This window comes from Ascaphus truei, chromosome 4, assembly GCF_040206685.1.
Source record: "Ascaphus truei isolate aAscTru1 chromosome 4, aAscTru1.hap1, whole genome shotgun sequence".
In the NCBI taxonomy this organism is placed as follows: Eukaryota; Metazoa; Chordata; class Amphibia; order Anura; family Ascaphidae; genus Ascaphus; species Ascaphus truei.
The window spans coordinates 260,664,033-260,689,663 of NC_134486.1; the positions used below are offsets into that span (position 1 = coordinate 260,664,033).

At 45.0% G+C, this 25,631-nt stretch overlaps 1 protein-coding gene across 2 annotated transcripts in view; it reads right to left on the reverse strand.

The window, feature by feature from the left end:
• Positions 1-1,412: 1,412 nt before the first annotated feature.
• SLC2A12 (solute carrier family 2 member 12) overlaps positions 1,413-25,631 on the reverse strand; it is a 34,720-nt gene continuing 10,501 nt past the window's right edge. Inside the window, exons 2-5 of one of the 2 annotated variants that reach the window (XM_075597371.1) lie at positions 7,882-9,222; positions 6,987-7,067; positions 3,085-3,217; positions 1,413-1,978 (exon numbers count right to left, since the gene is read on the reverse strand). In XM_075597371.1, the coding sequence (XP_075453486.1) occupies positions 1,894-1,978; positions 3,085-3,217; positions 6,987-7,067; positions 7,882-9,222 (1,640 nt within the window). In that variant the 3' untranslated portion in view covers positions 1,413-1,893. Of the gene's footprint in view, positions 1,979-3,084; positions 3,218-6,944; positions 7,068-7,881; positions 9,223-25,631 lie in introns of both variants that reach the window. The other variant, XM_075597370.1, reaches the window with a different exon arrangement.

Genomic DNA, 25,631 nt, shown 5'->3' on the forward strand with positions numbered 1-25,631 from the left:
AATCAAAAACAATAAATCACGATTGGGGACTCACACTCTCCCAGTGAAAGATAGGCGGTGGATACAACAATGCAGACCCAGTCAGTGGATGATAACAGGAATCAGCAGCATATTCCCTCGATGTGAAAAGATAACACACTTAGTGCAACATTGCATGTACCAGTGAAATGTTTATCCAGGCAATAATTATTGCACTTACATTAGGCACTATGTGCTTAGACACATAACAAAATCGATGCGCAGCTCGTTCATGCCAGCAGCCCTGCTCCCCGTCCGTGACGTCACAAGGGTAACACTCTGTGTGCTGGGGGCAGCTGCAGCATGTGGGGGAGGGGCTCTGTGATCTGATTGGCAGCCAATCATTTGTATTGTATTATTGTATTCTTTTTGTGTAGTTGTTTTTTCTAATATTATGTTGTTGTTAATATTATAGTCCGTCTTTAGTGGACTTTTTACTAAATATAGCTATTCAAACTGACCTCACATACTGTACTGTAGGAGACATTGGCGTACTCTTACCGACGGCTGAAAGGGGTTGTCAGGAACATCTTTCTTATACACATGGGACAGCACGAGTGCGAATTCTACTATTTGAACTTTGGCCAAAGAATGAAACTAAATGACCCTTTCTTCTGAGAAGATAAACAGATACATATTTAAATATATCATTTGTCACATTGGATGTAGCACTAGGCCTTTTTGTCTTTTGTTTCCTCCCTACCTACCGCTTCTTTCCTGTCATGCCAACTGACACACAGATGTGTTAAATGTTCACACACGGTTTCAAATTTGGCAGATTTTAGCCATTTGCGTCTGAAGAAAAAGATGTGAAAAAACCACCAACCACCAATGCACCTTGATAAAGAGCGGCAAGCTCGAAACGCGTTGGTGGGGGCCATGGGCTCCATTATGTAGCTGTTTGCTCAATGATCCATTAAATAATTTTTTATCTATGGGATACACTCTCTTGCAATTGTTTTCTCAATATTGGTGTAAGTAATGCTCTAGAGTTTCCTGAGATTCATTGATCAAAAACCACCAACCACTAATATTTTTTTTCGAAACCCTTTTTGACATCAACAAAAAAGTTGCAGAATATTGGCAAATATCTTCCAATTTCACCAGTATATTTATATAATTTAAGCAGCATGTATTTTGGACCATGCAAATTCATTTTTTTTTTTTTTTTTTTTTTTTTTTTAAAGCCTTGACAAATGTTTTGATGCTTTACAAAGAAATTTGCAGGGAGTTTGGGGAAGTGACCTGGAATAGATTTGCATATGTCTACTGATAGGGAAGTTTGATCATTTTGATTGCATTATCATGGGGGGTGAACGAAACAATAGGAAAAACATTTGAAAATATACGTGTTTAATTTGCAAATAAAATAAATAAAAAGTCTGCAATCAAGATTAAGGATAATTATTTTATTGCCAATAGTTCACTTTGGTCATACTTTGGACTGAATGTAAAACAGAGTTACAGTTGGTAATACCAGTACATTACTGCCAAATGTTAACAGAAATTACCTACGCTAAGGACATATTGTGAAATGAAATGATAATTAGTTTCAGATTTTATTGAGAAGAAAAAAATATATAATAATATAATGCACTATAGTAAACGCATAATATTTGCAAATATACAAATAATACAAATATATCACTAGACAAAATACATTGCCTATGTATAAATAGAATCAACTGATAATGCTAGCAGCATAGGTTTTTAGTGACAGTACTGGAATTGAGTACATTGATAATTAACAAATGTAGCATTTTGCTGCCACCCATTGGGAAAAACACAAATGATAGCCGACATTTAAATTATTACATGAAGCGCTTTGGTGTTCAATACGTTTTGCAGAAACCATATTGTATCCTTGGAGAAAGATTATGCACTGTTTTGTACCAGCTCCATTGGCACGAGTTTCTTTCTGCTTTGACAACTATAACAAACTGAGTGACACGTGTAGCGCCTGAAAATATAAATGGGAAAAATATCATTTTCAAGCTGAAAATTAACTTTTTTTTAAAAAAGTGTGAACTTGGAGGGAACTGCAAAGTCAGTAATGGTGCCTGAGGCACAGGGAGATTGAGAGACTTGCCCAAGTTCACTGAGAGAACGGACACTGCGATTCAAACTGGGTTTATCCACTTCATTACCACAGAGCTACAACTGCACCCCATCATCATCACTTTATGTTTGGGAACATACTGCAGAACATGTATACCTAAAGAGTTGTTGATATTAGGGAGGACTGAGTTGGTTGAATTGCGCTGACAACAGGTTTAAGTAACAAGCATATTTTATCACTGGAATTTGGATATTATAGTGCCTGTTGCGTACTTCTCTCAAGACATTTATGTTTTTCCGAGCGTGGGTGAGCGCAGGGTATACCAAATAGAGAAAAAAAGGAGAAGGACAACCAATAGTGCAATATGTGAAACTCTGTAGGTGAGTTTTGTAGAGGCCAAAAGTGATCCTACGCAAATTTTTCCAAAATTCAAAAAGCGCATCTGAAACAATGGCAATATAAATTTGTGTAGTCCATGCACTGACCAGACAAGACGAATTGATATTGCCATTGTTTGGGATACGCTTTTTGGATATTGCACAAATGTGAGTAGGATCACACTTGGCCTCTACAAAACTCACCCACAGAGTTTCACATATTGAACTATTGGTTGTCCTTTTTTCTCTTTTTGTTTTATCCACGCTTGGAAAAACAATTACACGTTGACAAACTTTGGAAACAGTACTTACTAGATGGGAGTGGATAAATGTGTTTTCCACCCCATATCCTTATTTAAAGCAGAAATGGTGTTAATTATATATTGCAATCATTATTTACGGTAGTTTACGAGTAACTTCATTTTTCTTTGCTTAGGGTTCCAATAGTTCCGCCCCACATACATAACATTAGAGGCTTTACAGTTGTAGTAATGAACATCTGTCTATAATGAAACATGGACAGGAACTGCTTTGAATAATGAGTAAACAAATATATTTGTGATAACAGTAATTTTCCTATGTTGATTATACTGTACTATTGAACATCAAGCAAATACACTAGTAACCTACCTATTTGCTAACTCCATTGATATCTCCTCCAGCGACCGTCCCTTTGTATCAGGAACATACATTATAATGAACACCAGCGATGCCACACTCATTAGAGCATAGCTGAAAAGCATCCAAGGCAAGCCAATGATCTCTGTTGAATAAACCAAAATGATTTGACTATCAATATGACGAACTTGTAACCCCCCAAACCACTGGAGTGTGATGGTATTGTCTTGAATGTATCACTTTGTAGGGTTGGGATGGAATTAGTGGTCAATATTAATTACATGTATATGAATGTCTTAATCATCTAAAAGTTCATAAATTATATGCAAATGGATGAAAAGGATTTACTCATAAATATTTAGTCCCACAAAAAAGTGGTTACGTTGCAGGCCTCTGAAAGGTAATATCATGGTATAAAATCCAGTATCAATTCTGATGTTATAGATTATTCACATCTATGTTTATTGGGTATCATAAATAGATGGCTAATTTTTAAAGGCAGACATTCTTGTATATGCAATAATCAACTTTGTACACAGAAAACACCAAATAAATAACTATTAAATAGAGGGGGTATATATATATATATATATATATATATATATATATATATATATATATATATATATATATATATATATAATTTTTTTTTTAAGAAAACGGTAGGAGCTTGTTTTTATAATGTGCTATTCAGATTACGTGAAAACAAAAAAAGGATATTAAAAAAACAACAAGGAAATAGTTTAGAGCAGTGGCGGCCAACGCCAGTCCTGAAGTGCCCCTAACAGGCCAGGTTTTCACAATATCCCTGCTTTAGCACAGGTAGTTCAATCAGTTGCTCAGTCGGAATAACTGCACCACCTGTGCTGAAGCAAGGATATCTCTAAGGCTGAGTCCCTGCTGGCGCTGACTGTGCTTGGCGCTTAGCGCGCTTACCTCTGTGAATGTGCACCCTTCCGTTCAAGCTGTGCGCACGGGCGCTCATGTGCAGGCACCAACACTCTCAAGCTTTGTGCTTAGGGAGACAAGAGAGCTATACTTTGGAGCTCAGAGCAGGGTCACATGTCCCTGCTCTGACCAATGGGAAGAGAGGGGGCATGTTCTAATGTCCTGTCACACACCAAACAACATGGAATTTAGCGGAGGGGAAACGGAGTGAGAGGGGAAGGGGGGTAGAAACGGAGTGAGAGGAGAGGCGGGTGGGAAAGGAAGTGAGAGGGGACGGGGGGAAATGGAGTGAGAGTGGAAGGGGGGAAACGGAGTGAGATGGGAAAGGGGGGAAACGGAGTGAGAGGGGAAGGGGGGGAAATTGAGTGAGAGGGGAAGGGGGGGGGGAACGAGGGGAAAGGAGTGAAACGGAGTGAGAGGGGAAAGGAGGGAAACGAGGGGAAGGGGGTGAAATGGAGAGAGAAGGGAAGGGGGGGGAATGGATTAAAAGGGGGGAAACGGAGGAGGGGATAGAGAGGAGGGAATGGGGGGAAAGAGTGCAATGGGGGGGAGTGAGAGCAGGGGGGGATGAGATCAGGGGGGGAGAGAGAGCAATGGGGGGAGAGAGAGATAGAGAAATGGGGGGAGACAGAGCAATGGGGGGGAGAGGATGGAAGTGGGAGATTAAGGGGAGATAGAGGAGGGAAGGGGGGAGAGAGAAGGGGAAGTGGGGGAGAGTAAGGTGGAAAGTGGGGGAGAGTGAGGAGGGAAGTGGGGGAGAGTGAGGAGGGAAGGGGGGGATAGTGAGGAGGGAAGGGTGAGAGTGAGGAGGGAAGGGGGGAGAGCAAGGGGGGGAAGGGGGAGAGAGGAGGGAAGGGGAGTGAGGAGGGAAGGGGGGAGAGGAGGGAAGGGGGGGATAGTGAGGAGGGAAGGGTGAGAGTGAGGAGGGAAGGGGGGAGAGCAAGGGGGGGAAGGGGGAGAGAGGAGGGAAGGGGAGTGAGGAGGGAAGGGGGGAGAGGAGGGAAGAGGAGAGTGAGGAGGGAAGGGGGAAGAGGAGGGAAGGGGGATAGAGGAGGGAAGGGGAGAGTGAGGAGGGAAGGGGAAGAGGAGGGAAGGGGGAGAGAGGAGGGAAGGGGAGAGTGAGGAAGGAATGGGAGAGTGAGGAGGGAAGGAGGGAGAGCGGAGTGAAGGGGGAGAGGAGGGAATGGGGGAGAGGAGGGAAGGGAGAGAGGAGGGAAGGGGGGGAGAGGAGGGAAGGGGGGGAGAGGAGGGAAGGGGGGAGAGGAGGGAAGGGGGGAGAGGAGGGAAGGGGGGAGAGAGGAGGGAAGGGGGGAGAGGAGGGAAGGGGGGGAGAGGAGGGAAGGGGGGGAGAGGAGGGAAGGGGAGAGAGGAGGAGGAGGAAAGGGGGGAGAGGAGAGGGAAGGGGGGGGGAAGGAGAGAATGGGGGGGGAAAGGAGAGAATGGGGGGGGAAGAGGAGGAAGGGGGGGAGAGGAGGGAAGGGGGGAGAGAGGAGGGAAGGGGGAGAGAGGTGGGAAGGGGGGGAGAGGAGGGAAGGGGGGAGAGAGGAGGGAAGGGGGGGGGAGAGGAGGGAAGGGGGGGGGAGAGGAGGGAAGGGGGGAGAGAGGAGGGAAGGGGGGGGAGAGAGGAGGGAAGGGGGGGGAGAGAGGAGGGAAGGGGGAAGGAGGGGGAGAGAGGAGGGAAGAGGGGGAGAGAGGAGGGAAGGGGGGGAGAGAGGAGGGAAGGGGGGGAGAGAGGAGGGAAGGGGGGGAGAGAGGAGGGAAGGGGGGGGGGGAGAGAGGAGGGAAGGGGGGGGAGATAGGAGGGAAGGGGGGGAGAGAGGAGGGAAGGGGGGGAGAGGAGGGAAGGGGGGGAGAGGAGGGAAGGGGGGGAGAGGAGGGAAGGGGGGAGAGAGGAGGGAAGGGGGGGAGAGAGGAGGGAAGGGGGAAGGAGGGGGAGAGAGGAGGGAAGAGGGGGAGAGAGGAGGGAAGGGGGGGAGAGAGGAGGGAAGGGGGGGATAGAGGAGGGAAGTGGGGGGGAGAGAGGAGGGAAGTGGGGGGAAGAGGAGGGAAGGGGGGAGAGAGGAGGGAAGGGGGGAGAGAGGAGGGAAGTGGGGGGAGAGAGGAGGAAGCGGGGGGAGAGAGGAGGGAAGGGGGGGAGGAGGAACGGGGGGTTGGAAGGGGGGAAGGAGGAAGAGGGAAGGGGGGGAGGGCAGGGAAGTGGGGGAGAGAGCGGGAGGGAAGGGAAGAGGGGGGAGGGAAGGGGGGAGAGAGAGCAATGGGGGGGGGAGAGAGAGGAGACGAGGGGAGGGAAGGGGGAGAGGGGAGGGAAGTGGGAGAGAGGGGAGGGAAGGGGGAGAGAGGGGAGGGAAGGGGGAGAGAGGGGAGGGAAGGGGGGTAGAGTGAAAATGGAGACACAGACAGAGACACACACACACACACACAGAGACACACACACAAAGAGACACACAGAGAGAGACAGACACAGAGAGACACAGAGTGACACAGAGACAGACACATATACAGACACAGAGACAGCCCCTATCCAGCCAATGACACGCCCCCTCCCATAATAGCCACGCCCCCCGCTCCTGCTCTAAAAATGTTGCAGGACAGCGATCGCTCATGCTTGGAGAGCTGGTGACGTCACCGCTCTTCAAGCATGAACGAGCTCAGCGGCAGCGTGGACTCAGGCTAATACTTGGTCTTTTGGTGGCCCTTGAGGAGTTGAGTGAGTCACACCTGGTTAAGAGCATATGATTCTTATTCTTGGAAACTCAAGTAGTTTAGAAAGTCTAAGATTACAGTTACATTTCGGAATATGATGATTGGCGAGAGGAAGTGCAGTTGAATTGAGAGTCGAAAATAAGGGAGTACAGAAATACTACAAGTGCTGTTTTTATTCAAGGGTTCACCGTGTTCTTTTTAAGGCGGCAAAATATCCTTACCAGTTAGCGTGAGAAATGTCAAGGAAATGAGGAGATTCATACCCCAGTTCATACTACTTGCTAATGCAAAGGCCCGGCCTTTTATTCCCACAGGGAAGATTTCACTCTGCACCAACCAAGCCACTGTAAGACAGGAATGTAGAAGTGCTCAGTGAAAATCTTTGGAATACCGTAGTGTGATTAAAACACATTATTAAAGTTAATAATCCTTTGCACCTGGGAACTACAGGTAGCTGACCACGAAGAGCAGGGAAAGCAATCTTATTAATTGCCAAGTTATGCATTTAACTCTGCCAATAGTAATATGTCACAAAACAATGCAAGGAGTGTAAATCTTACTGGACATATCACAAACAAGTCCCGACAAGCTCACCGGGTATAATGTAGTAGACAGAACTACAGAAAAGATGATAATAAGAGAGTAAGGATTGTTTAGGTTGTAATCAACAGAGTATATTGGATTGTTTGCTGTATCAGTGCCTGCAATTACAGTAGCTTGTTATGGATGTATGTGTATTGGATATTCAATAGCACTATGCAATCAGGAGTATGTTTGTTTTATTGTAGGGGTTAACATTCCAGTTTGAAACGTATTGCTCAATACTTTTGAGCAGATACATATTTTAAAGAAACATTCCACTCCCAGATTCAAAGATCAGATAATTTGAAGTGAAAGTAAAAATCAGACATAACTATTTCAGTATCATTCCTTATAATGTAATTAACTTCAATGTGCACTAATCAGCTCTTTAGGGCTTTTTAGGGGTATAGTATTCTTCAATGTGCACATGTGGCATTTCTGGCCCTTTAATGCACTACTCTCTTTATCATGACATATTTACAAATTCAACACTATAAGGAATCAAGTTCTGGCAAAACCAAAGCACACATGTATATATTTTTTAGAACCAAAACACCACCCTTAATAAATACTCACTTGGTCCCAAACCTATGGAAAAAGCAGCTACAAATGCAAGTAGGCTTGCTAAGCACAACCACTTCAGAAACACCGGAACCTCCCCTGGTTCTGATTTAACCTTGAGTTCTTTAGGGGTGACTCCAGATGTTCCATACACTGACCGAGTGGTCCAGTTCCACGCTTTAGTCCCATTTCTTGAGGCATGGAGAAAAGATGTACTAGTTGATGCTATTGCATTGAACTCTTCTCTGAGAGATGTGTTGCTTTCAGTTATTGTCTCTACCTCATAAAATGGGGAATCGTCAAGTGACTGGTTATGATGGGGGTGGACTCTACAGATATTATTGAAATTGACATCTATTTTAAGGCTTACTAGCCCCATGGTAACCAAAGACACGGCCATAACAGCAGACCCAATGCAGAGAAAAGTTTTGCTGCCAATTTTATCCACAAAGAATGTTGCTGGTATGGTACTGATAACTTTGATAACTCCAATGCCAGTGGAAGCCAAGCTAGCGGCTTCATTACTCTGAAACCCAACGGACTTCAAAACAGTAGAAGCATAAAATAAAATGTTTGGCTGTCCCGTAAATTGTACAAAAAAGCTTAACGTTAAGCCAATGACCATACGGGCCCTCATGTTGTCCCTGGAGCAAAATAAGTCCATAAATCTGTACTGGTATTCAGCTTTTATGGATGATTTGATAGCAGCGAGTTCTTCATTAGTGTTTGAGGCTGCCCTTAGTTTTTGAAGTACCTTGCCAGCAGCTTCATCACGGCCTTGCTTGATCAGAAACCAAGGGCTTGGAGGAAGAAAATACATAGCAATGGCCTGCAATGCGGCCAGTGGAATTATTAGGCCGAACATATATTGCCAGCCATTAGTAACAGTTGCAAACACATAATTGGAAATATAGGCCAGTAGAATGCCAACGACAATCATGAGTTCATTTAAAGACACAAGCATACCCCTCTTATGCTGAGGTGCAATCTCTGCGATATATACACAGGTTGCAATGGCAGATAAAGATATGGCAACTCCAATGAAAATACGTCCCACAATTAGGCTTCCATAGGACCCAATGATGATCAGGAGTAGATTTGCTAGAACAATTAAACAAGATGTAACAATGATAGTAATTCTTCTTCCATAGTAGTCTATAAGGAATCCACCAACAAGTGATGCTAAAAGTGCTCCAATCAATAATGCACTCACTATTACTTCTTGCTGTTTGCAGGTAAGTTCTAATAAACTGTGCAGCTGAAGAAGGGCTCCGGAGATGATTCCTAGTTCATAACCCACTAAGAGTCCACTTATGGCAGCAATGACTGATGAAAGAGCAGTAAATGTTCCACACCCTAGACAAAAACAAAACATAGCCAATTTTACAGAGTGTTGTATAAATTAACGAAATCTGCACAGATAATGATTAACTTGATCTTTTTGCAGTTTTACCCGGGGACTGTTATAGCGTGTACTGTACAGTCAGTGTGTCTAAGGAAAACAATACGGATATCTTACTAGAAAGGAAAGTAACAAGGTAAAAACAGTGTACTGATTCAGAAAGTGATCTGGTCATTCCCTGGCGTCAGAAAGATATATTAATTTCCTGAAATATAACCGGCAAAATTGTTTCTTTTTCCCTTTCCTCTGTATTAACATAAATATAGTGTAGGTATCTCACTCAGTTTGGTATGTAACAAAAGACTGAAGTCCTTCATGTATTCAAGACATAACAGGATACAATTGATCCATACCTAAAAATGGGAGCTTTTAGGCAATGTTCATATTTTTGCATATTTTACAATAGTAAACAACTTTAACACTGAGGAATACCATGCAAAGAGCAAGGCACGTATTGTAAGTCCCAAAAAGTAGCATAGATCGTGGCATACAGGAACCAAGCCCAATGCATCATTCTCATCCTGAGTTCCAAGACTTAAGGTGTGTCGCTATTTTAGCACAGCATATTTGGGTTTGGTATTGCGTTACGGATTAGGTCAAATAACTGATCATTCTCTTTCGATTATTTTTGCATACATTTCAATAGGTGGGTCATCTATCTTCAGTGCATTTGTAACCAGTTAACAAGTAACACCTTCAGTGCTGTTAGTACAGTGAACTTAATCCATCTACATCACTGAAAGTGTTCAAATATCATTACTTACAATGTAATCAACTTTGGTTGTGCATTATAACTCTTCAGAGTATACTATTCTTTAATTGGCACATGTGGCATTTCGTGCCCTTTGATGCATTACTTACTTTATCTTGCCCTTAACGCATCTGAAGATGATACTTGGGAGTGACTGACCATTAAAATACACAATTTATTTATATGTAGCTTGCTTACTGATCCTGGAATTTAACTGCCCCTTACTGAGATTCTTTATCTTCCCCTGGTTTTTCTTCTTCAAATATTTGGTGAAAGACCGGCCCCAGAGCTGGGTTAGGTTACAGCTGTTTTCCTGCGTGATTGTTGATCATAATGGTCTGTGGGCACCAGGGCAAACTCAACTGCATCTGGCATTTTATGAATTGATACACAATTATCAGTATTTTTAGTTTAAAAGATTAATTTGATAAGTAGTCAAATATAAATGTACAGGTTTTGCATTTGAATGAAAAAAAATATTTGTTTGAAACCGGCTAGTGTTTTATCTATAACATGTTGGTGATACATTGATGTTAATGCTTGCCCCCCGGCAGTGGAGATATTATGGGGGTCATCAATCCAAGATTACAAGTGTAACAGGGTAAGTCCCATCTGCCTATCTTTCTCCCTGTTATGTAAGTCCCTAATAAATCCAGGGCAATAACAGGTTAATCTGTGGGTATTACACCCCCTGCAGCCTCCTCTGCGATGGACAGAAGTGAGGTGGTGACTCATGACCTATGTAAGCCTATCAGGATAGGTACAGATCATGAGCCCGCCCCTTCTGGAATCCTAATCAGAGGAGTGGCCAAATTTAGTTTATTCTTGTGCTGGGAGGAGGAGAGAGCACAAGGGCTATCAGTCTTCCCCATCAGGGGAAAGCATGCCCACTCCAGGTTTAGGCCTGGGGAACACCAAGACTCATGACTTCACACTATCGGGCCTGCACCACCTAGAGGGACCTGTGTTCCTCTGTACCTGCATCAGCTGCGTGAAAGATCTGCAGTGGATGTGTCTACAATAAAGCTCCATGTTCCTTTTTACTCCGCTTGAGTGTCAGTCCTTGGGCAGGGGAGAATCGGAATGCAGTGGTGGGGACTGATCCCCAGAATATCCTGGAGCCCACTACAGCTGGAGGCACGCAGCACTATGAAAGAACATCAGAGGTGAAGAACTAAGCCTGCCTTGGTCTCAATATGCCGCCGATCCTTCTCAGCCCTCCTGAGCCAACGGGTGTGCACCACACACTCTTGTAGCATCTAGGTCAGCTCTCCCAAAGGGGGAGGGGAAGGTGTTACACAAGATACAAAACCCGAGGAACACTAACAGCAAAACATTAATATATAAAACAGTAATTGATAGAAGCAGGACTTTTTTTTATTATTATTATTAAATTAAATGCAATGCTTTATTTTCTCCAGCTTTCAGGGAATTTTTAGAAATAAGCGTTACTTTAAATATATGTTTCTTAACATCAACTTATTAAAGTTCTGTATCCATTTTTTTCATCTCATCAGTTTTTGGCATTGAGTGTAGTGCTTGAACAGATGGAGTTGTACTATTCTGAAGCCAGGGCACGTTGGTATGAATGGCTCCCGATAGCATTAACACAGTTCCCTTTTAAATCACTCCAAGTCCTGTAATATTTCCTCCACTTTATTGGGAAAAGGTAGCAGGGTACAGATGCTTGTGGATGGTGTGTATTGGTGATTATTAGTTAGAAACCGGTAAAAAGAGATGGCCTCACCAAGGGTTATAAACAGAGAAAGGTTCTTTACTCACTGTCTCCAGGGTTGAAAAGGAAGTGAGGTGCGGTGTGGGCAAAGGAAAAGTCTAGGGGCAGACCATGTCTGAACAAACAGGAGGGGGGGCAGACTAGCCCATTCTGGTGAGGATCTCAGAGACTGCTGTAGCAGCCCACTGATGTCATGCTCGCAGGCAAGGAGTGCAACATTGTTGCAAGCCACGCAGGCACAGTATGTGTCTGCAGACTCCATGCAGCTGGGAATAAACTCTGACAGGCAGAAACTGCAAAGGAGAGAGGGGGGTGAGTCAGAAATGTGGCTCTTGTTCCATAACACTCCCCGTCTGGTATCTGTAGATACCACTATATGGCAAGCTATGTGGAACATATGTGCAATACATACAACATAACAATATACTGCAAAGGTCCATATTTCCATAGCAATGTGATACCGGCTGGTACCACTGGCATCAAAGTCCTTTGGCCAGGCTTTCCAGTAAGGGAAGCCGGGTGGGTGCGCAGCTCTTGGTTAGCTTGACGCACCACAATGTCTCTTAAAAGTCCACGGCACTGGTAACCAGTTTTTCCCCATCACAGTCCGATTTGGGTATTAGAAGGATAGTCTCTGTAATGGGTCTTAAGAAGGTTTTAACGATCCCATTCTGGGCCACTCGTACTTCCACTTTGCGAACCTTTTCGTCTTCGCTTGGGATAGTTCTGATTATAAGTCCCATGGGCCATTCATTTCTTGCCACCTGTTTATCTTTCAACAAGACCACATCCCCCACTTGGATATCTGGTTTCACTTTTTGCCATTTGTGGCGTTCTTGGAGTGTCACCAGATACTCACGTCTCCAGCGATCCCAAAATGTGTTGGCCAAGTACTGCACCTGTCTCCACTGTCGTTTGTGCATATCCTTAGAGTGGAAGCCTTCGACTGGGGTGGGGACGTTCCCTACTTTCTGGGTCAGCAGCATTGCTGGTGTCAAAACGCTTGGCGATTCTGGATCTGTTGACACTGGGATTAAGGGCCTAGCATTGACTATTGCTGATATTTCGGCCATGAATGTGGTTAGCACTTCGTGAGTGAGTCGAGTCAGGTCGGTTTTTAGCATTATAGAATCCAAGATACGCCTAACCACTCCGATCATGCGCTCCCATGCTCCGCCCATGTGAGAGGAGTGAGGAGGGTTGAATGTCCACGTGCACTCTTGGTCGCGCAGGTATCTTTGGATACTATTGTCTCTATTGTCCTTAGTGTTTATTTGTAATTCCTTGCATGCTCCAACGAAATTGGTACCACAATCGGAGCGTATTTGTTTAACTGGTCCTCTGACTGCAAAGAACCTTCTGAGGGCATTTATGAAGCTTGAAGCATCCATAGATTCTATAACCTCGATGTGTATAGCTCGTGTACTCATGCAGGTGAAGAGTACCGCCCATCGTTTGCTGTTTGCTAGCCCGCCTCTAGTTCTACGTGAGATGACCATCCAGGGCCCAAATACATCGAGTCCTACATAGGTAAAGGGGGGTTCTGTGTTAAGTCTGTCGACAGGTAGATCCGCCATCCTTTGGTCTTGGCTTTTGCCTCTCAGCATTCGGCACCTAACACATTTGTGGAGATTACTGGCCACGCACCTTTTCATGCCAACGACCCAAATGCCCGCCGCCCTAATGGCGCCTTCGGTGAAGTGTCGTCCCTGATGCATGACTTGTTCGTGGTAGTGGCGCACCAACAAAGTGGCGATGTGATGCCGGCCAGGGATGATAAGAGGGTTGCTTTCCTCCCTGCTCAGTTGGGACTTATTGAGGCGGCCTCCTACTCTCATGAGGCCGTCGTTGTCGATGAAGGGATTCAACTTCCAAAGTGGACTGTTTTTGTTAACACTCTTCTTTCCGCGAATGCAATTGATCTCTTCCGCATATGTTTCCCTTTGAACATGACTCAGAACAGTTTCCTTAGCCTTTGTAATTTCCTCTACGGTGCGCAGCTCTTTGCAGATGTGCCAGCCGTGGCAACCGGTAGTTTTACCGTCTGGTGTCTGGCGGAAGGAGGAGGCTATATGCCCGAGATGGGCTACTGTTCGCAGAAGGGCCGTCCACTTTGAGAAGCGTTGGAATCGATGTGATCCGAATGCGTTTTTGTGCGATACATTGGTGAGTACCACGGATACTTGTGGGGGCCTTATCTCCGTATCCTTTTCGGGATCCACGAGTTCAAAATCGTCAACTGGGGTTGGTAGCGTTTCCGCAGGCTGCGCAAGAAACATTGGTCCTGTGAGCCACGACGTATTCTGCAGTTGAGATGCGGGTACTGATCTGGTGGCGTGATCTGCGGGATTTTGCTCTGTGGGCACGTGGTGCCATTGTTCTGGTTGGGTTGACTTCCTGATTCTTTCTACGCGGTTAGCTACGTATACGTAGAATCTCCTTTTCTTATTGTAGATGTATCCCAGTACCACCTTGCTATCTGTGTAGAGTTTGACGGCATCTGGTTTGCTGTCCATCTCATTCTCGATAAGCTCCGCCAGTTCTACTGCTAGCACTGCACCACACAGCTCGAGTCTGGGTATAGTATGGTCAGGTTGTGGCGCCAGCTTAGCTTTGCCAAGGATGAACCTGATGTGGCAACTTCCATACACGTCCGTGGTTTTTAGGTAGGCCACCGCTGCTATAGCTTTGGTGGAGGCATCTGAGAACACGCAAAGCTCTTTGCTGTGTGCGGCGGTGAGAGATATAGGTGAATAGGGGCGTGGGATTTGCAGTTGCTCGAGGGCCTTCAGGGAGTGTTTCCACGTTTCCCACTCTTTCCGTTTTTCTGGAGGTAGTGGGGTGTCCCATTCCTGTTTTTCGAAGGACATTTCTCTGAGGAGGGACTTCCCTTGTATAGTGACAGGAGCCACGAATCCTAGCGGGTCGTAGAGACTGTTAACGGTGGACAGGACTCCGCGACGTGTGAAGGGTTTTTCTTCGATGGCTACCTGGAACGTAAAGGTGTCTGTTTTAAGATTCCAGCTTATCCCCAGGCTCCGCTGTATGGGAGGCGTGTCGGTCCCCAGATCCAAATTCTTGAGATCTGGTGCTTGATCATCTGCGTGAAACGCCTTCATCACTGTGGCACTGTTGGAAGCTATTTTGTGCAACCTTAGGTTGGCCTTCGCTAACATCTTTTGTGTCCTCTTGAGTAGATCTACGGCTTCTTCTTCGGTGGGAACTGATTTTAATCCGTCGTCCACATAGAAGTCTCTTTCGACGAAGCTCCTGGCGTCTTTCCCGAACTCTGCTTCTCCGTCTTGGGCTGTTCTTCTGAGGCCGTAGGCTGCCACTGCAGGTGATGGGCTGTTCCCGAAGACATGTACTTTCATGCGGTACTCCGTGATTTCTTTTTCTACGTCGTCATCTTGGTACCACAGGAACCTTAGGTAGTTACGGTTGTCTTCTCGCACAAGGAAGCAGTGGAACATCTGTTGAATGTCTGCGGTTACGGCGATAGGTTCCTTGCGGAAGCGGATCAGCACTCCCAGAAGACTGTTCGTCAGATCCGGCCCGGTGAGGAGAACATCGTTTAGGGAGACTCCCTGATGCTGAGCGCTGGAGTCGAATACCACTCGGATTTGGCCAGGTTTCTGGGGGTGGTAGACGCCAAACGACGGGAGGTACCAGCATTCTTCGCCTTCTTTCATTGGGGGCGCCGACTCTGCATGGCCACTGTGGAAGATTTTTTCAATGAAGACCACAAAGTGTTCCTTGGTCTCCGGTTTCCTTTGTAGGTTACGGCGGAGCGAAGCGAGCCTAGACATGGCATGGTCTCTGTTGTTTGGGAGGCGTCTTCTTGGCGAGCGGAAAGGTAGTGGGGCCACCCAACTGCCCAATTCGTCCTTGAAGAGCTCCTTATCCATTAACCTCAAGAATTCTTTGTCTTCCATTGATGGCGCCTGTTTGTCGTCGTCCTTTGTTGTCTGGAACACTGTACTCCCTAGGTCATTGGGGTATTTTCTTGCCACAGGCGCGTCTCCGTAGTTCCTTTTGGTCTCGAGCTTCTCGTGGACCTGAAAGTGGTTCGGACAAGGTTTGAAGTGGGATATACGACCGTTCTCCAACAAGTTCGTCTGTAGGGCGCCTACGTTGTCGGGTCCTCGTATCCTGTCTATGCATACTTCTCCAACTACCACCCATCCTAGATCGAGCCTTTGGGCGCTTGGGCCGTTGTGGTCCCCATTTCGCTGTTCGCGGATCTTGTGTGCTCTCATGATGTCTCTGCCAAGTAGCAGCAGGATCTGGGCATCTTCGTCTAGTGGTGGGATATGATCGGCAATGGTTTTTAGATGGGGATGGTGTCGCGCCACGTCTGGCGTGGGGATCTCAGTCCTATCTTCCGCCATGTGATTGCACTCGATGAGTGTGGGAAGGGGCATGCTCACTTTGCCGTCTATTGAGCATATGGTGTTGCCATTCACTCTTCTCCCTGTAGTCTCCATTCGCCCTGCGCACGTTCTGAGAGTGTAAGGAGAAGTACTGTCTTGTATGCCGAACATATCGAAGAATTCTGACCTGACCAGCGATCGGTTGCTCTGGTCGTCGATGATTGCATACATCCGTTTGGCTCTTTGGGGTTGTCCCTCTGGGTGCACTGCTACCAGACATATTTTAGAGCAAGATCTACCGTCGTCTCCTTCTCCGCATACTTCTGTGCATTTGGATGCTACTGACGTCGGGGGGGGTGTGTCTCCCACTTCTTCCTCCCCGCCCTGCTTTGTCGGAGGGTTAGGGGCTTTGCTTGCTTTGGGCTTCATAGCTTCCGGGTGTAGAGCGGCTATGTGCCTGTCGCTATCGCACTCTGTGCATTTCATAGCTTCTTTGCAGTCCTTGAATAAATGAGTTGTGGAAGCACAACATTTGAAACAGGCTCCCCATTCCCTGAGTAGGTTCTTTCGCTCCTCTATGGGTTTCATCCTGAATCCGAAGCACTTGTTAAGTGGATGCGGCTTTTTGTGGATAGGGCATTCTTTGTTAAGGTCCCTTGGTTTTTTGTCCCTGTCGGCCGTCTGGCTGGGACTCGCGTGGGTCGTAGGGGGCACGTCCGTCCTGTGGACCGAGATGGGTGTTCTGGAGTCCTTGCACCTTGCTATTGACCTTTCGTTCCTCGGGTGGCTGGCGCTGGATGTGGTTTGCGCCCCTAAGATGAAGCTGGGGTCGTTTCTTGTCTTTGCCGCTTCGCAGATGAAGCTCACGAAGAATGAGAATGGGGGGAAGACAACCTGCTTCTCCCTTTTGTATTTGGAACCTTGTGAAAGCCACCTTTCTTGGAGGTTGAAGGGTAGCTTCTCCAGGATGGGTCTCACTCCACGAGCTGAATCTAGGGCGTTGAGACCTATTAAGGAATGGTCTTTCCTTGCGGACTCCAGTTCTTGCAGCAGGTCTCCAAGATCTCGTAACTTCGAGTAGTCTTTACTCGTGATCTTGGGGAAGCTCTCGATTCTTTTGAAGAGTGAATCCTCGACTGCTTCAGGGCTGCCATAGGTCTCTTCTAGCCTTTCCCACACTAGGTCCAGACCTACTTGGGGTTGATGTGCGTTTGCCGTCCGAAGTCTCTGCGCTTGCTCCCTGGATACGTTCCCCAAGAACTTAACTAACAGGTTGAGCTCTTCCCTTGCTGAGAAGTCCAAGCTGTCGATTGCGTCTTTGAACGTGAACTTCCACGTCCTGTAGTTCTCAGGGCGGTCGTCGAAGCTGATGAGTCCTGCGTGCACCAAGTCGCGCTGGATCATGTACTTGGCTATGTCTGTCAGACCTGAGACGTCGGCGCGTTTGCCCCGTTCTGAGGTAGTTGCTGGGACGGTCCGTGCGGTCGCCTCTTCCTTGGCGTGGACGCGTGATGGCTGCTGGCCAGTGTGAGGGGCTGTTTTCTCCCGCGTGGGTGTACCTGGATTACGAGCCTGTTGTGGTGCATCCGTGTGCGCTCTGGCGTGTGGATCACTGTTGCGGCTGTGGCTATCCCAGGCAGCGTATGCCATTGACAGAGCAGCGTCTTCTCCTCGTGGTCCTAGCGAGTCTTCGTTGTCTGTGGTGTCGCTCCCTCCGTGTTGAGATGGTGCGCTGGTGTTTACACTGAAGAGGCTCCTTACGTAGTCTTCAGTGCGTTGGGCTGGATCCTCTGAAGCTATCCGTCTGTACGGTAGCTCCCCGCCGTCCTGTCTCGCAGCTGCTTCTAGGACTTCGGCTTGGGCTATGGCGGCGGCGGCTTCCTTCTCTTGATTAAGTGCCTCTAGATCCGCGTCCAATTCGGCCTTTTTACGCGCCGCGGCAGCGGCGGCATTTGCAGCGGCGGCGGTAGCATTGGCGGCGGTGGCATTAGCAGCGGCATTGGCAGCGGCGGCAGTGGCAGCGGCGGCAGTGGCAGCGGCGGCGGCATTCTGCTCCTCCTCTTCTATGCGCGCTCTTTCTGCCCTTACGGCTGCCTCTCTCCGACCATATTCGGCCCTGGCACGTGCGGCCTCTGCTGTGGCTCGCGCCTTGGTAGCGCTCGCGCTTGCGCTAGACGCGTGAGATTGCACTGATCTTGCTGACCTTGATGAGTGTCTGGATATGCTTGAGCGCTGCGATGCAGTTTCCAGCAAAAGGTCTTTTCTCTGGTCTTCGGCCTCAGTAATAGTGGTCTGCACGAAGCCGTCACGCTCCAGGTCAGTTGCCTCCTGCTGGTCGCGTTCGCTGAGGCTTTCCTCTGTGTTAATTCTTTTTAGGTAGGCGAGATATGTTTGTGACAGCATTTGGTAACGTTTGTGACTTGACCTCAATTGGGCTATAGCTTGCCTAATTTGTTTCTCCTGATCACTAGTGCTTGCAACGTTACATATTTCACGACCAGTGTCCTCCCAGGCCTTCTCTAACCTTTCGCGGTGTGCTTCAATGTCATTCTCATATTTTTTGCGGGCCTTTTGTGTCAGTGTGACTGTCCGTTTAGGCCTTGCGCCTGCCTGCGCCTGTTGCAGATGCGCAGCGGTCTCTGTGTCTGAGAGATCGCTTTCCTGCGTGATGTCTGGTGAGGCTCTGAGTTCTGCCATGCTGTAGGTGTGTGTAGGCCTTTGCCAGTGCGTGTGGCGTGCGGTCTTTTACCTTGTCAGCGATGGGCGTCTGTCTCAGATGATGCCGAGCGGTGTCCTGCAGCGTGCAGCGTTGGGGTAGCTGTACTTACAGATGTCCGTTGGCTCCTCACTGTGGGGCTGAGCAGCGGGTGGACTCAGACAGAGAAAAAGGCAATTAGGTATTGTGAGAGAAGCACTGTTAGTTGCAAGGCTGTGTGCAGTTTGCTGTATAAAGCTTGCTGCCCTGTCTGGCAGAGTGAAGCTGCTGCTTGTCCTGGGGTGCAGAGACTATTCTGTATAGCATAAAGTCTTTGAGTAGTAGCTGCTGTGTGATTCCTTTGTGTAGTATTAGCAAAGTAAGGCTGCTCACTGTCTTTGCATAAAGCTGTGGTAGTTTGCTGTGTAGAGGCTTGTGGCTCTGTGTAGCAACGTGCTTGTGCAATGTGGTGAGAGACTGCTGTTTATTTATTTGCTACGTAAGCTGCTCGCTTGTATCTTTAGCATAAAGGCTGTGGGTAGCAGCTCCTCTGTGTGTATTTCCCAAGGCACACGGTCCTCTTTTTACTATTCTGAAGCCAGGGCACGTTGGTATGAATGGCTCCCGATAGCATTAACACAGTTCCCTTTTAAATCACTCCAAGTCCTGTAATATTTCCTCCACTTTATTGGGAAAAGGTAGCAGGGTACAGATGCTTGTGGATGGTGTGTATTGGTGATTATTAGTTAGAAACCGGTAAAAAGAGATGGCCTCACCAAGGGTTATAAACAGAGAAAGGTTCTTTACTCACTGTCTCCAGGGTTGAAAAGGAAGTGAGGTGCGGTGTGGGCAAAGGAAAAGTCTAGGGGCAGACCATGTCTGAACAAACAGGAGGGGGGGCAGACTAGCCCATTCTGGTGAGGATCTCAGAGACTGCTGTAGCAGCCCACTGATGTCATGCTCGCAGGCAAGGAGTGCAACATTGTTGCAAGCCACGCAGGCACAGTATGTGTCTGCAGACTCCATGCAGCTGGGAATAAACTCTGACAGGCAGAAACTGCAAAGGAGAGAGGGGGGTGAGTCAGAAATGTGGCTCTTGTTCCATAACATGTACAGTACATTTCAGTCTTCGTGCCTCTTCGTAATGTTAACTTTTCTCAGCATTGATTAAACTACTCTATACAATCAGTCTCCTTAATGGGGTAGACATTCCTCTCCCTTTTTACATTTTATACTGTAAACATGCTGAAACACGTGTGTCTTCCATTTCTACCACACTTCTGGGCTGGGGTACTGTACAGCAACTCAGTGGTAATGTCACTACCTTTGAGGTGGGAGAGCCAGGCACAGAGAGCCAGGCACACAGGGAGTGGACATGTAACCCTCGTGACTTTGGGCAAATCCCTCAGCCTTCCTATGCCTCAGGCACAAAAATAAGGTTGTAAGCATCTATGCTACGTATGCTTCATATGAAAAATAAAATGAGTCACCAATTCATACTTGGTGCTCCGATCTCTATAATAATTTTTTCCCCTTGTACTGCAATACCTGCATGATAACTCTGCATACATGGTTGGCTGTATATAAATATAGCTATACATACTGGTATATGGCGCTTGAAAAATTATAATTTGGTTTACATGCTAAAAAAAACCCACAAAATAAGTTCATTGAGGGGTTACTAGGCATAAATACAGATCCCTTCATAGAAAAACTGCATATGTTGGCTTGCAGGAATTGATCCAGCAATATGAAAGCATTCAGGGAAAGGCAATTTTATTGAAAAATGGCTAATTTAATTGTGCTAAAGTAACAGCACCTTTTATTTATTTCACTGACTCATGCCAAATGCAGATTTATAGCTGTCTCACACTACATTCCTTAAGAGTGAATGGTCTTCAGTGTGTGGTATCGCAAATCTTTTGAATTTACTGTACATCTGGAGCACTTAGGGGCCACGTCATACTATAGCCACAATATTGATGAACTGCACAATTAGAAGCTGCAGACCAAGCAATATCCTGTGTGTTTTTTTTAAAAATCAGTTCTGTACTATGAGAAAATACTAAAAAAAGCATTTAAAAAAAAAAACTTTGAATGAAAATTTTAATATACTATAATGTAACAAGCATTTTTGTTTCTATAGCAACCATTTACAACGTCACATCCCCTTCCTCTTCTGAAACAGGCTCTGGCACACCCCTTTTTGAGCCCTGCCCTCTTTCTAGCAGTGCACCAATTGTGTCTAGTGACTGCCTGGTCACATGATCTTCCCCACAGAACTTTGCATCTTTGGTCCTCTTCTGCTGCACTGACAGCTATTTAGAGAACCCCCGAGCCGAATCTTCGCCGATCGAACACAGGAGAACGGATCACTAGGCTACTTAGCTAATTACTTATCATTATGTGGATTAATAAGGTACTCTGTCTTCTCAAAAGGACGCAAGACAACAGTTTAACAAATCAGCTGTCAATAGATTATTGGTTGGCCCAAAAAATCTAGTAGTTCGAAGCCCTGGGAAGAAGTTTGAGAACCATTACTCTAATATAAGAGCATATTATTTTGACTACAAAAAAAAGAAAAGCAAGATGAGGCTCCAAATTAAAGGAGCAATCCCTCCTAGGAGGCTAGGACCTGCATGAACTATGGACAGTGACATGTTGATTTTTATGCAATGTACATTTTTAGTCCCCCCTCCCTTTGTTTATGCACATCATTAGACAAACAGAGCTGTAGAATAATGGAATTATGCAGGACCGACCCAGTAAATATACAAATGTATTCATTTTCTATAGCAAAAAAAAACCAGGTAACACTTTATCTTTTATTTTTTTTCTAAGGAAGCCAATTGCATTATATATATAAATATATATATATATATATATATATATATATATATATATATATATATATATATATATATATATATATATATATATATATATATATGGTTTCTTGTTGCCTTTTTCACCCACCATAACTTAAAACGTGATGGTAAACCCTACAGTCTTGAAAATGCAGAGCCAGCAGTACAACTAACTTCACACTGATGATACCATTAAGGTTGAAACATGTCTGTGAATGGTTTCTCTGGCTTTGCATCTGATTCCCATGCTGTGCTTTAAAGCTGTGTTAACAGTGAGCATTAGCTTATATGGGCTCAATGTAACAATGGATTTTCAGACAAAAGGTGACACATTGTGTGCTCATTTGCATGTCATTTCCCACAATCCCTTGCTGCAGTGGAAGCGCTGTATGCTGGGTGATAATGGTGAAAGGCAGGGTTGCACACCTGCCTAAGACATGTGAATGTGCTCACAAGTCATCTTTTTATTTGCTATGTGCAATACGGTGAAGGTTTCTTGTTGCCTTTTTCACCCACCATAACTTAAAACGTATATATATATATATATATATATATATATATATATATATATATGTATATATTTATTTATTTATTTATTTTTACAGACACACGTTTTATCTCTGTTACGTAGACTATTCCTTTTAGAATAATAAACCACTAACCAAGAATTTCATGTGCCAGAGTGGTGCATGTGTACTTCAATGTAATATGTCACAAATTGTATTTTTAATAATAATTCTGCACAGCTGCTGCATGGGAGTCATTTTATTCTCAGATTCCATACACATTAGTCACCTTTGCAATATAGTTTTTTGGCCAAGCGTTGATAATAAAAAATATAATTTTGCTAACTTCTAAAATAGCCTCTACTGTTAAGTTAGTACTGATCACTGGACAAAAGATAGTATCCGTGGGCGCCTATATTAACAACTACTATGAAAAGGATATATGAAAACCAAGCCTGTTGGCTGAAGGAACGTGGCTCCTCACGGTGTGCTTGAAAGAAAAGAAAAAGCACAACACATAGCGTAATACTGTAGAATATCTGACAAACAACACTTAGGACAACATATAACAGCTGAGAAGTAGATTGGTGAAATTACACAGTAAAAACATTTAATAACAATTATTATAATTCACAATACACATGGACATGTATTATGTGGACAAGTAAAAAATGAAATGAATTAATGATTCAAATACTCCGCAGCACCGATGATAATAGTTGCAATGCCTACTCACCAGATGGAATAGGTTTGCAGGCAGTGGATAGTTTAGAGAGTATCCCCTCTCGTTTCTTTACAAACCATTGGACGTCCTTCCCAGCGTGTTGCGGGAGTTCCTGTTTGACGATCTACACACACGTGCAGACGGAGACGCCAGTCAGCAGAGAGCAGCTTAAAGAAACGAGAGGGGATACTCTCTAAATTATCCACTGCCTGCAAACCTATTCCATCTGGTGAGTAGGCATTGCAACTATTATCATCGGTGCTGCGGAGTACTTGAATCATTAATTCATTTCATTTTTTACTTGTCCACATAATACATGTCCATGTGTATTGTGAATTATAATAATTGTTATTAAATGTTTTTACTGTGTAATTTCACCAATCTACTTCTCAGCTGTTATATGTTGTCTTAAGTGTTGTTTGTCAGATATTCTACAGTATTACGCTATGTGTTGTGCTTTTTCTTTTCTTTCAAGCACACCGTGAGGAGCCACGTTCCTTCAGCCAACAGGCTTGGTTTTCATATATCCTTTTCATAGTAGTTGTTAATATAGGCGCCCACGGATACTATCTTTTGTCCATACCTTAGTTCTGACCAGGGGGTCAGTTTTTTGTATCCTAGGCAGCCCCTTATGTATGTTTGATCATTTGAACATAGGGTATTATATACTACGTCATATCTTTGTGGTTAGCGCTACCTGTTTTGTTGTTTTTAGTACTGATCACAATAATTATTTCCTCAATTAGATATGAGCTCCAAATTAGCCTTTAAAAAAATGGGAGCTATTTATGAGAGTCCCCAGGCTGAAAAACTGAAAAATCTACCAGGGAAAAACATTGCCATTGAAACCAAATGGATTTTCTTATTGGATAAATCTGATGCAGTATTTTCTTACCAACCTACAGTAGACATAGGGGGTTATGCACTAAGCAGTGATAAGTGCTTTTAAGTGAGATAAAAAGCCATTATAGCGTGATACTGCCTGCTGTGAGATTCACAAAGCAGTGATAAGTCTTTTAAGTGAGATAAATGCCTTTATAGCACGATACTGCCTTCTGTGAGATTCACAAAGCAGTGATAAGTGCTTTTAAATAGCCATTATAGCACGATACTGCACTGTTATCACTGCTTTGTGAATCTCACAGCAGGTAGTATCACGCTATAAAGGCAGTTATCTCACTTAAAAGCACTTATCACTGCTTTGTGCATAGCACCCAGAAAACCCACGTATCACTGCATAACCCCCTTAGTTTTGAAGCCATGAGATCTTGCTAAATGGGCCACCAGTATGTATTGTTTGTACCATTTTATTTGTTATTTCATTGTTTGGGTTTCGACTTCTAGGCCTAAATCTGAAGAGCTATTACTGCCTATTAGATAAATCTAAATTATGAAACAAAAGTTAAAAATAGAGGAATATTTCCAATGTACAGTATGTTAGTGTGCATTGCAATTTTCATTTTGTGTAGGTATTTAATTAAACTTTGTTAGTAATCAATGGTTTAAATCTGTAATGATGACATTTTGTATATCATTTATTACATTTGCTTGTTGGGCCAGCTAATATTTTTTGAGCTCCTTTCCTAAAGTACTGCGATATTTGCCTTTTTAGCAAGAAGACTAACTATTGAAACCTATTGTACAGTACCTATGTGCTGCCAGACTCCTCTACCTAGCTCACTGCTCCACTTTTACTGCTGCACCACATATATCCCTACACTGGCTTCCCATAAGCTCTAGAATTAAACTTGAACCCATAGTACTGGCTTACAAAGGTCTGAAAGACACTGTCCCCCCCTTACATCTCAGCCTTCATCGCCAAATACATACCTAAATGCCACCAAAATCTGCTTTTCCTCCTGCCTTATTACCTCCTCTCACTCCTGCTTACAAGACTTCTCCCGGGCTGCCCGTTCTCTCAGGAATTACCTACCACGTCCAATCAGACTCTCCCCTGCTTTCGGATGCTTAAAAACGTCCTGAAAACTCACCTTTTCAAGAAAGCCTACTCGCTATACCTCCAACATCCAACTCCCCTCCTCCTCCTCCAACCCCATTGGTAGCAGCTGTGTGGCTGGACCAATCTCCACCCTACGTAAAATTCCACCCCCCCCCCACAAAAAAACAAAAACCTTAATGGCTTCAGCTGTCAGACTGGGCCTTATTCTAACCTGAGCCCCACCTTATCCTACAATAAGCAGCCTCCGTACCTTCTTGTTTCTACATTGTCCCTCATTCCCTCTAGTTTGTGAGCTCTCACGAGCCGGGCCCTCATTACCGCTCTGTATCTGTTTGTACATCTCCGTCCTCACTTGTAACTGTTTATGTCATATACATAAGTTTATACCCCCATTGTACCGCACTGCGGAATATGTTGCCGCTTCGCAAATAAACGATAATAATAATATGAGGGAGATCCAAGGGGTGCGCCACTACCTGTCTCCCATTACTTGCAACATTGAGCCTTCAACTAATTGCAGATCGATGACTGATTTGATAGATGATCAGTTGGCTATAGGGAATTTACATCCACTTCTATTTCATGTATATATGAATACTATATATACTAGGTGCTAATAAATCCAAAAATACAAGGGTTTTATTGGAGGTGCTCACTTGTTTGAGAGATCTTGTACCCCAAATTGACAGAGGAATTAAAGTACATCTATTTTCATGTTGGAGATGTGTGACGTTAAAATAAAAAATATTTGC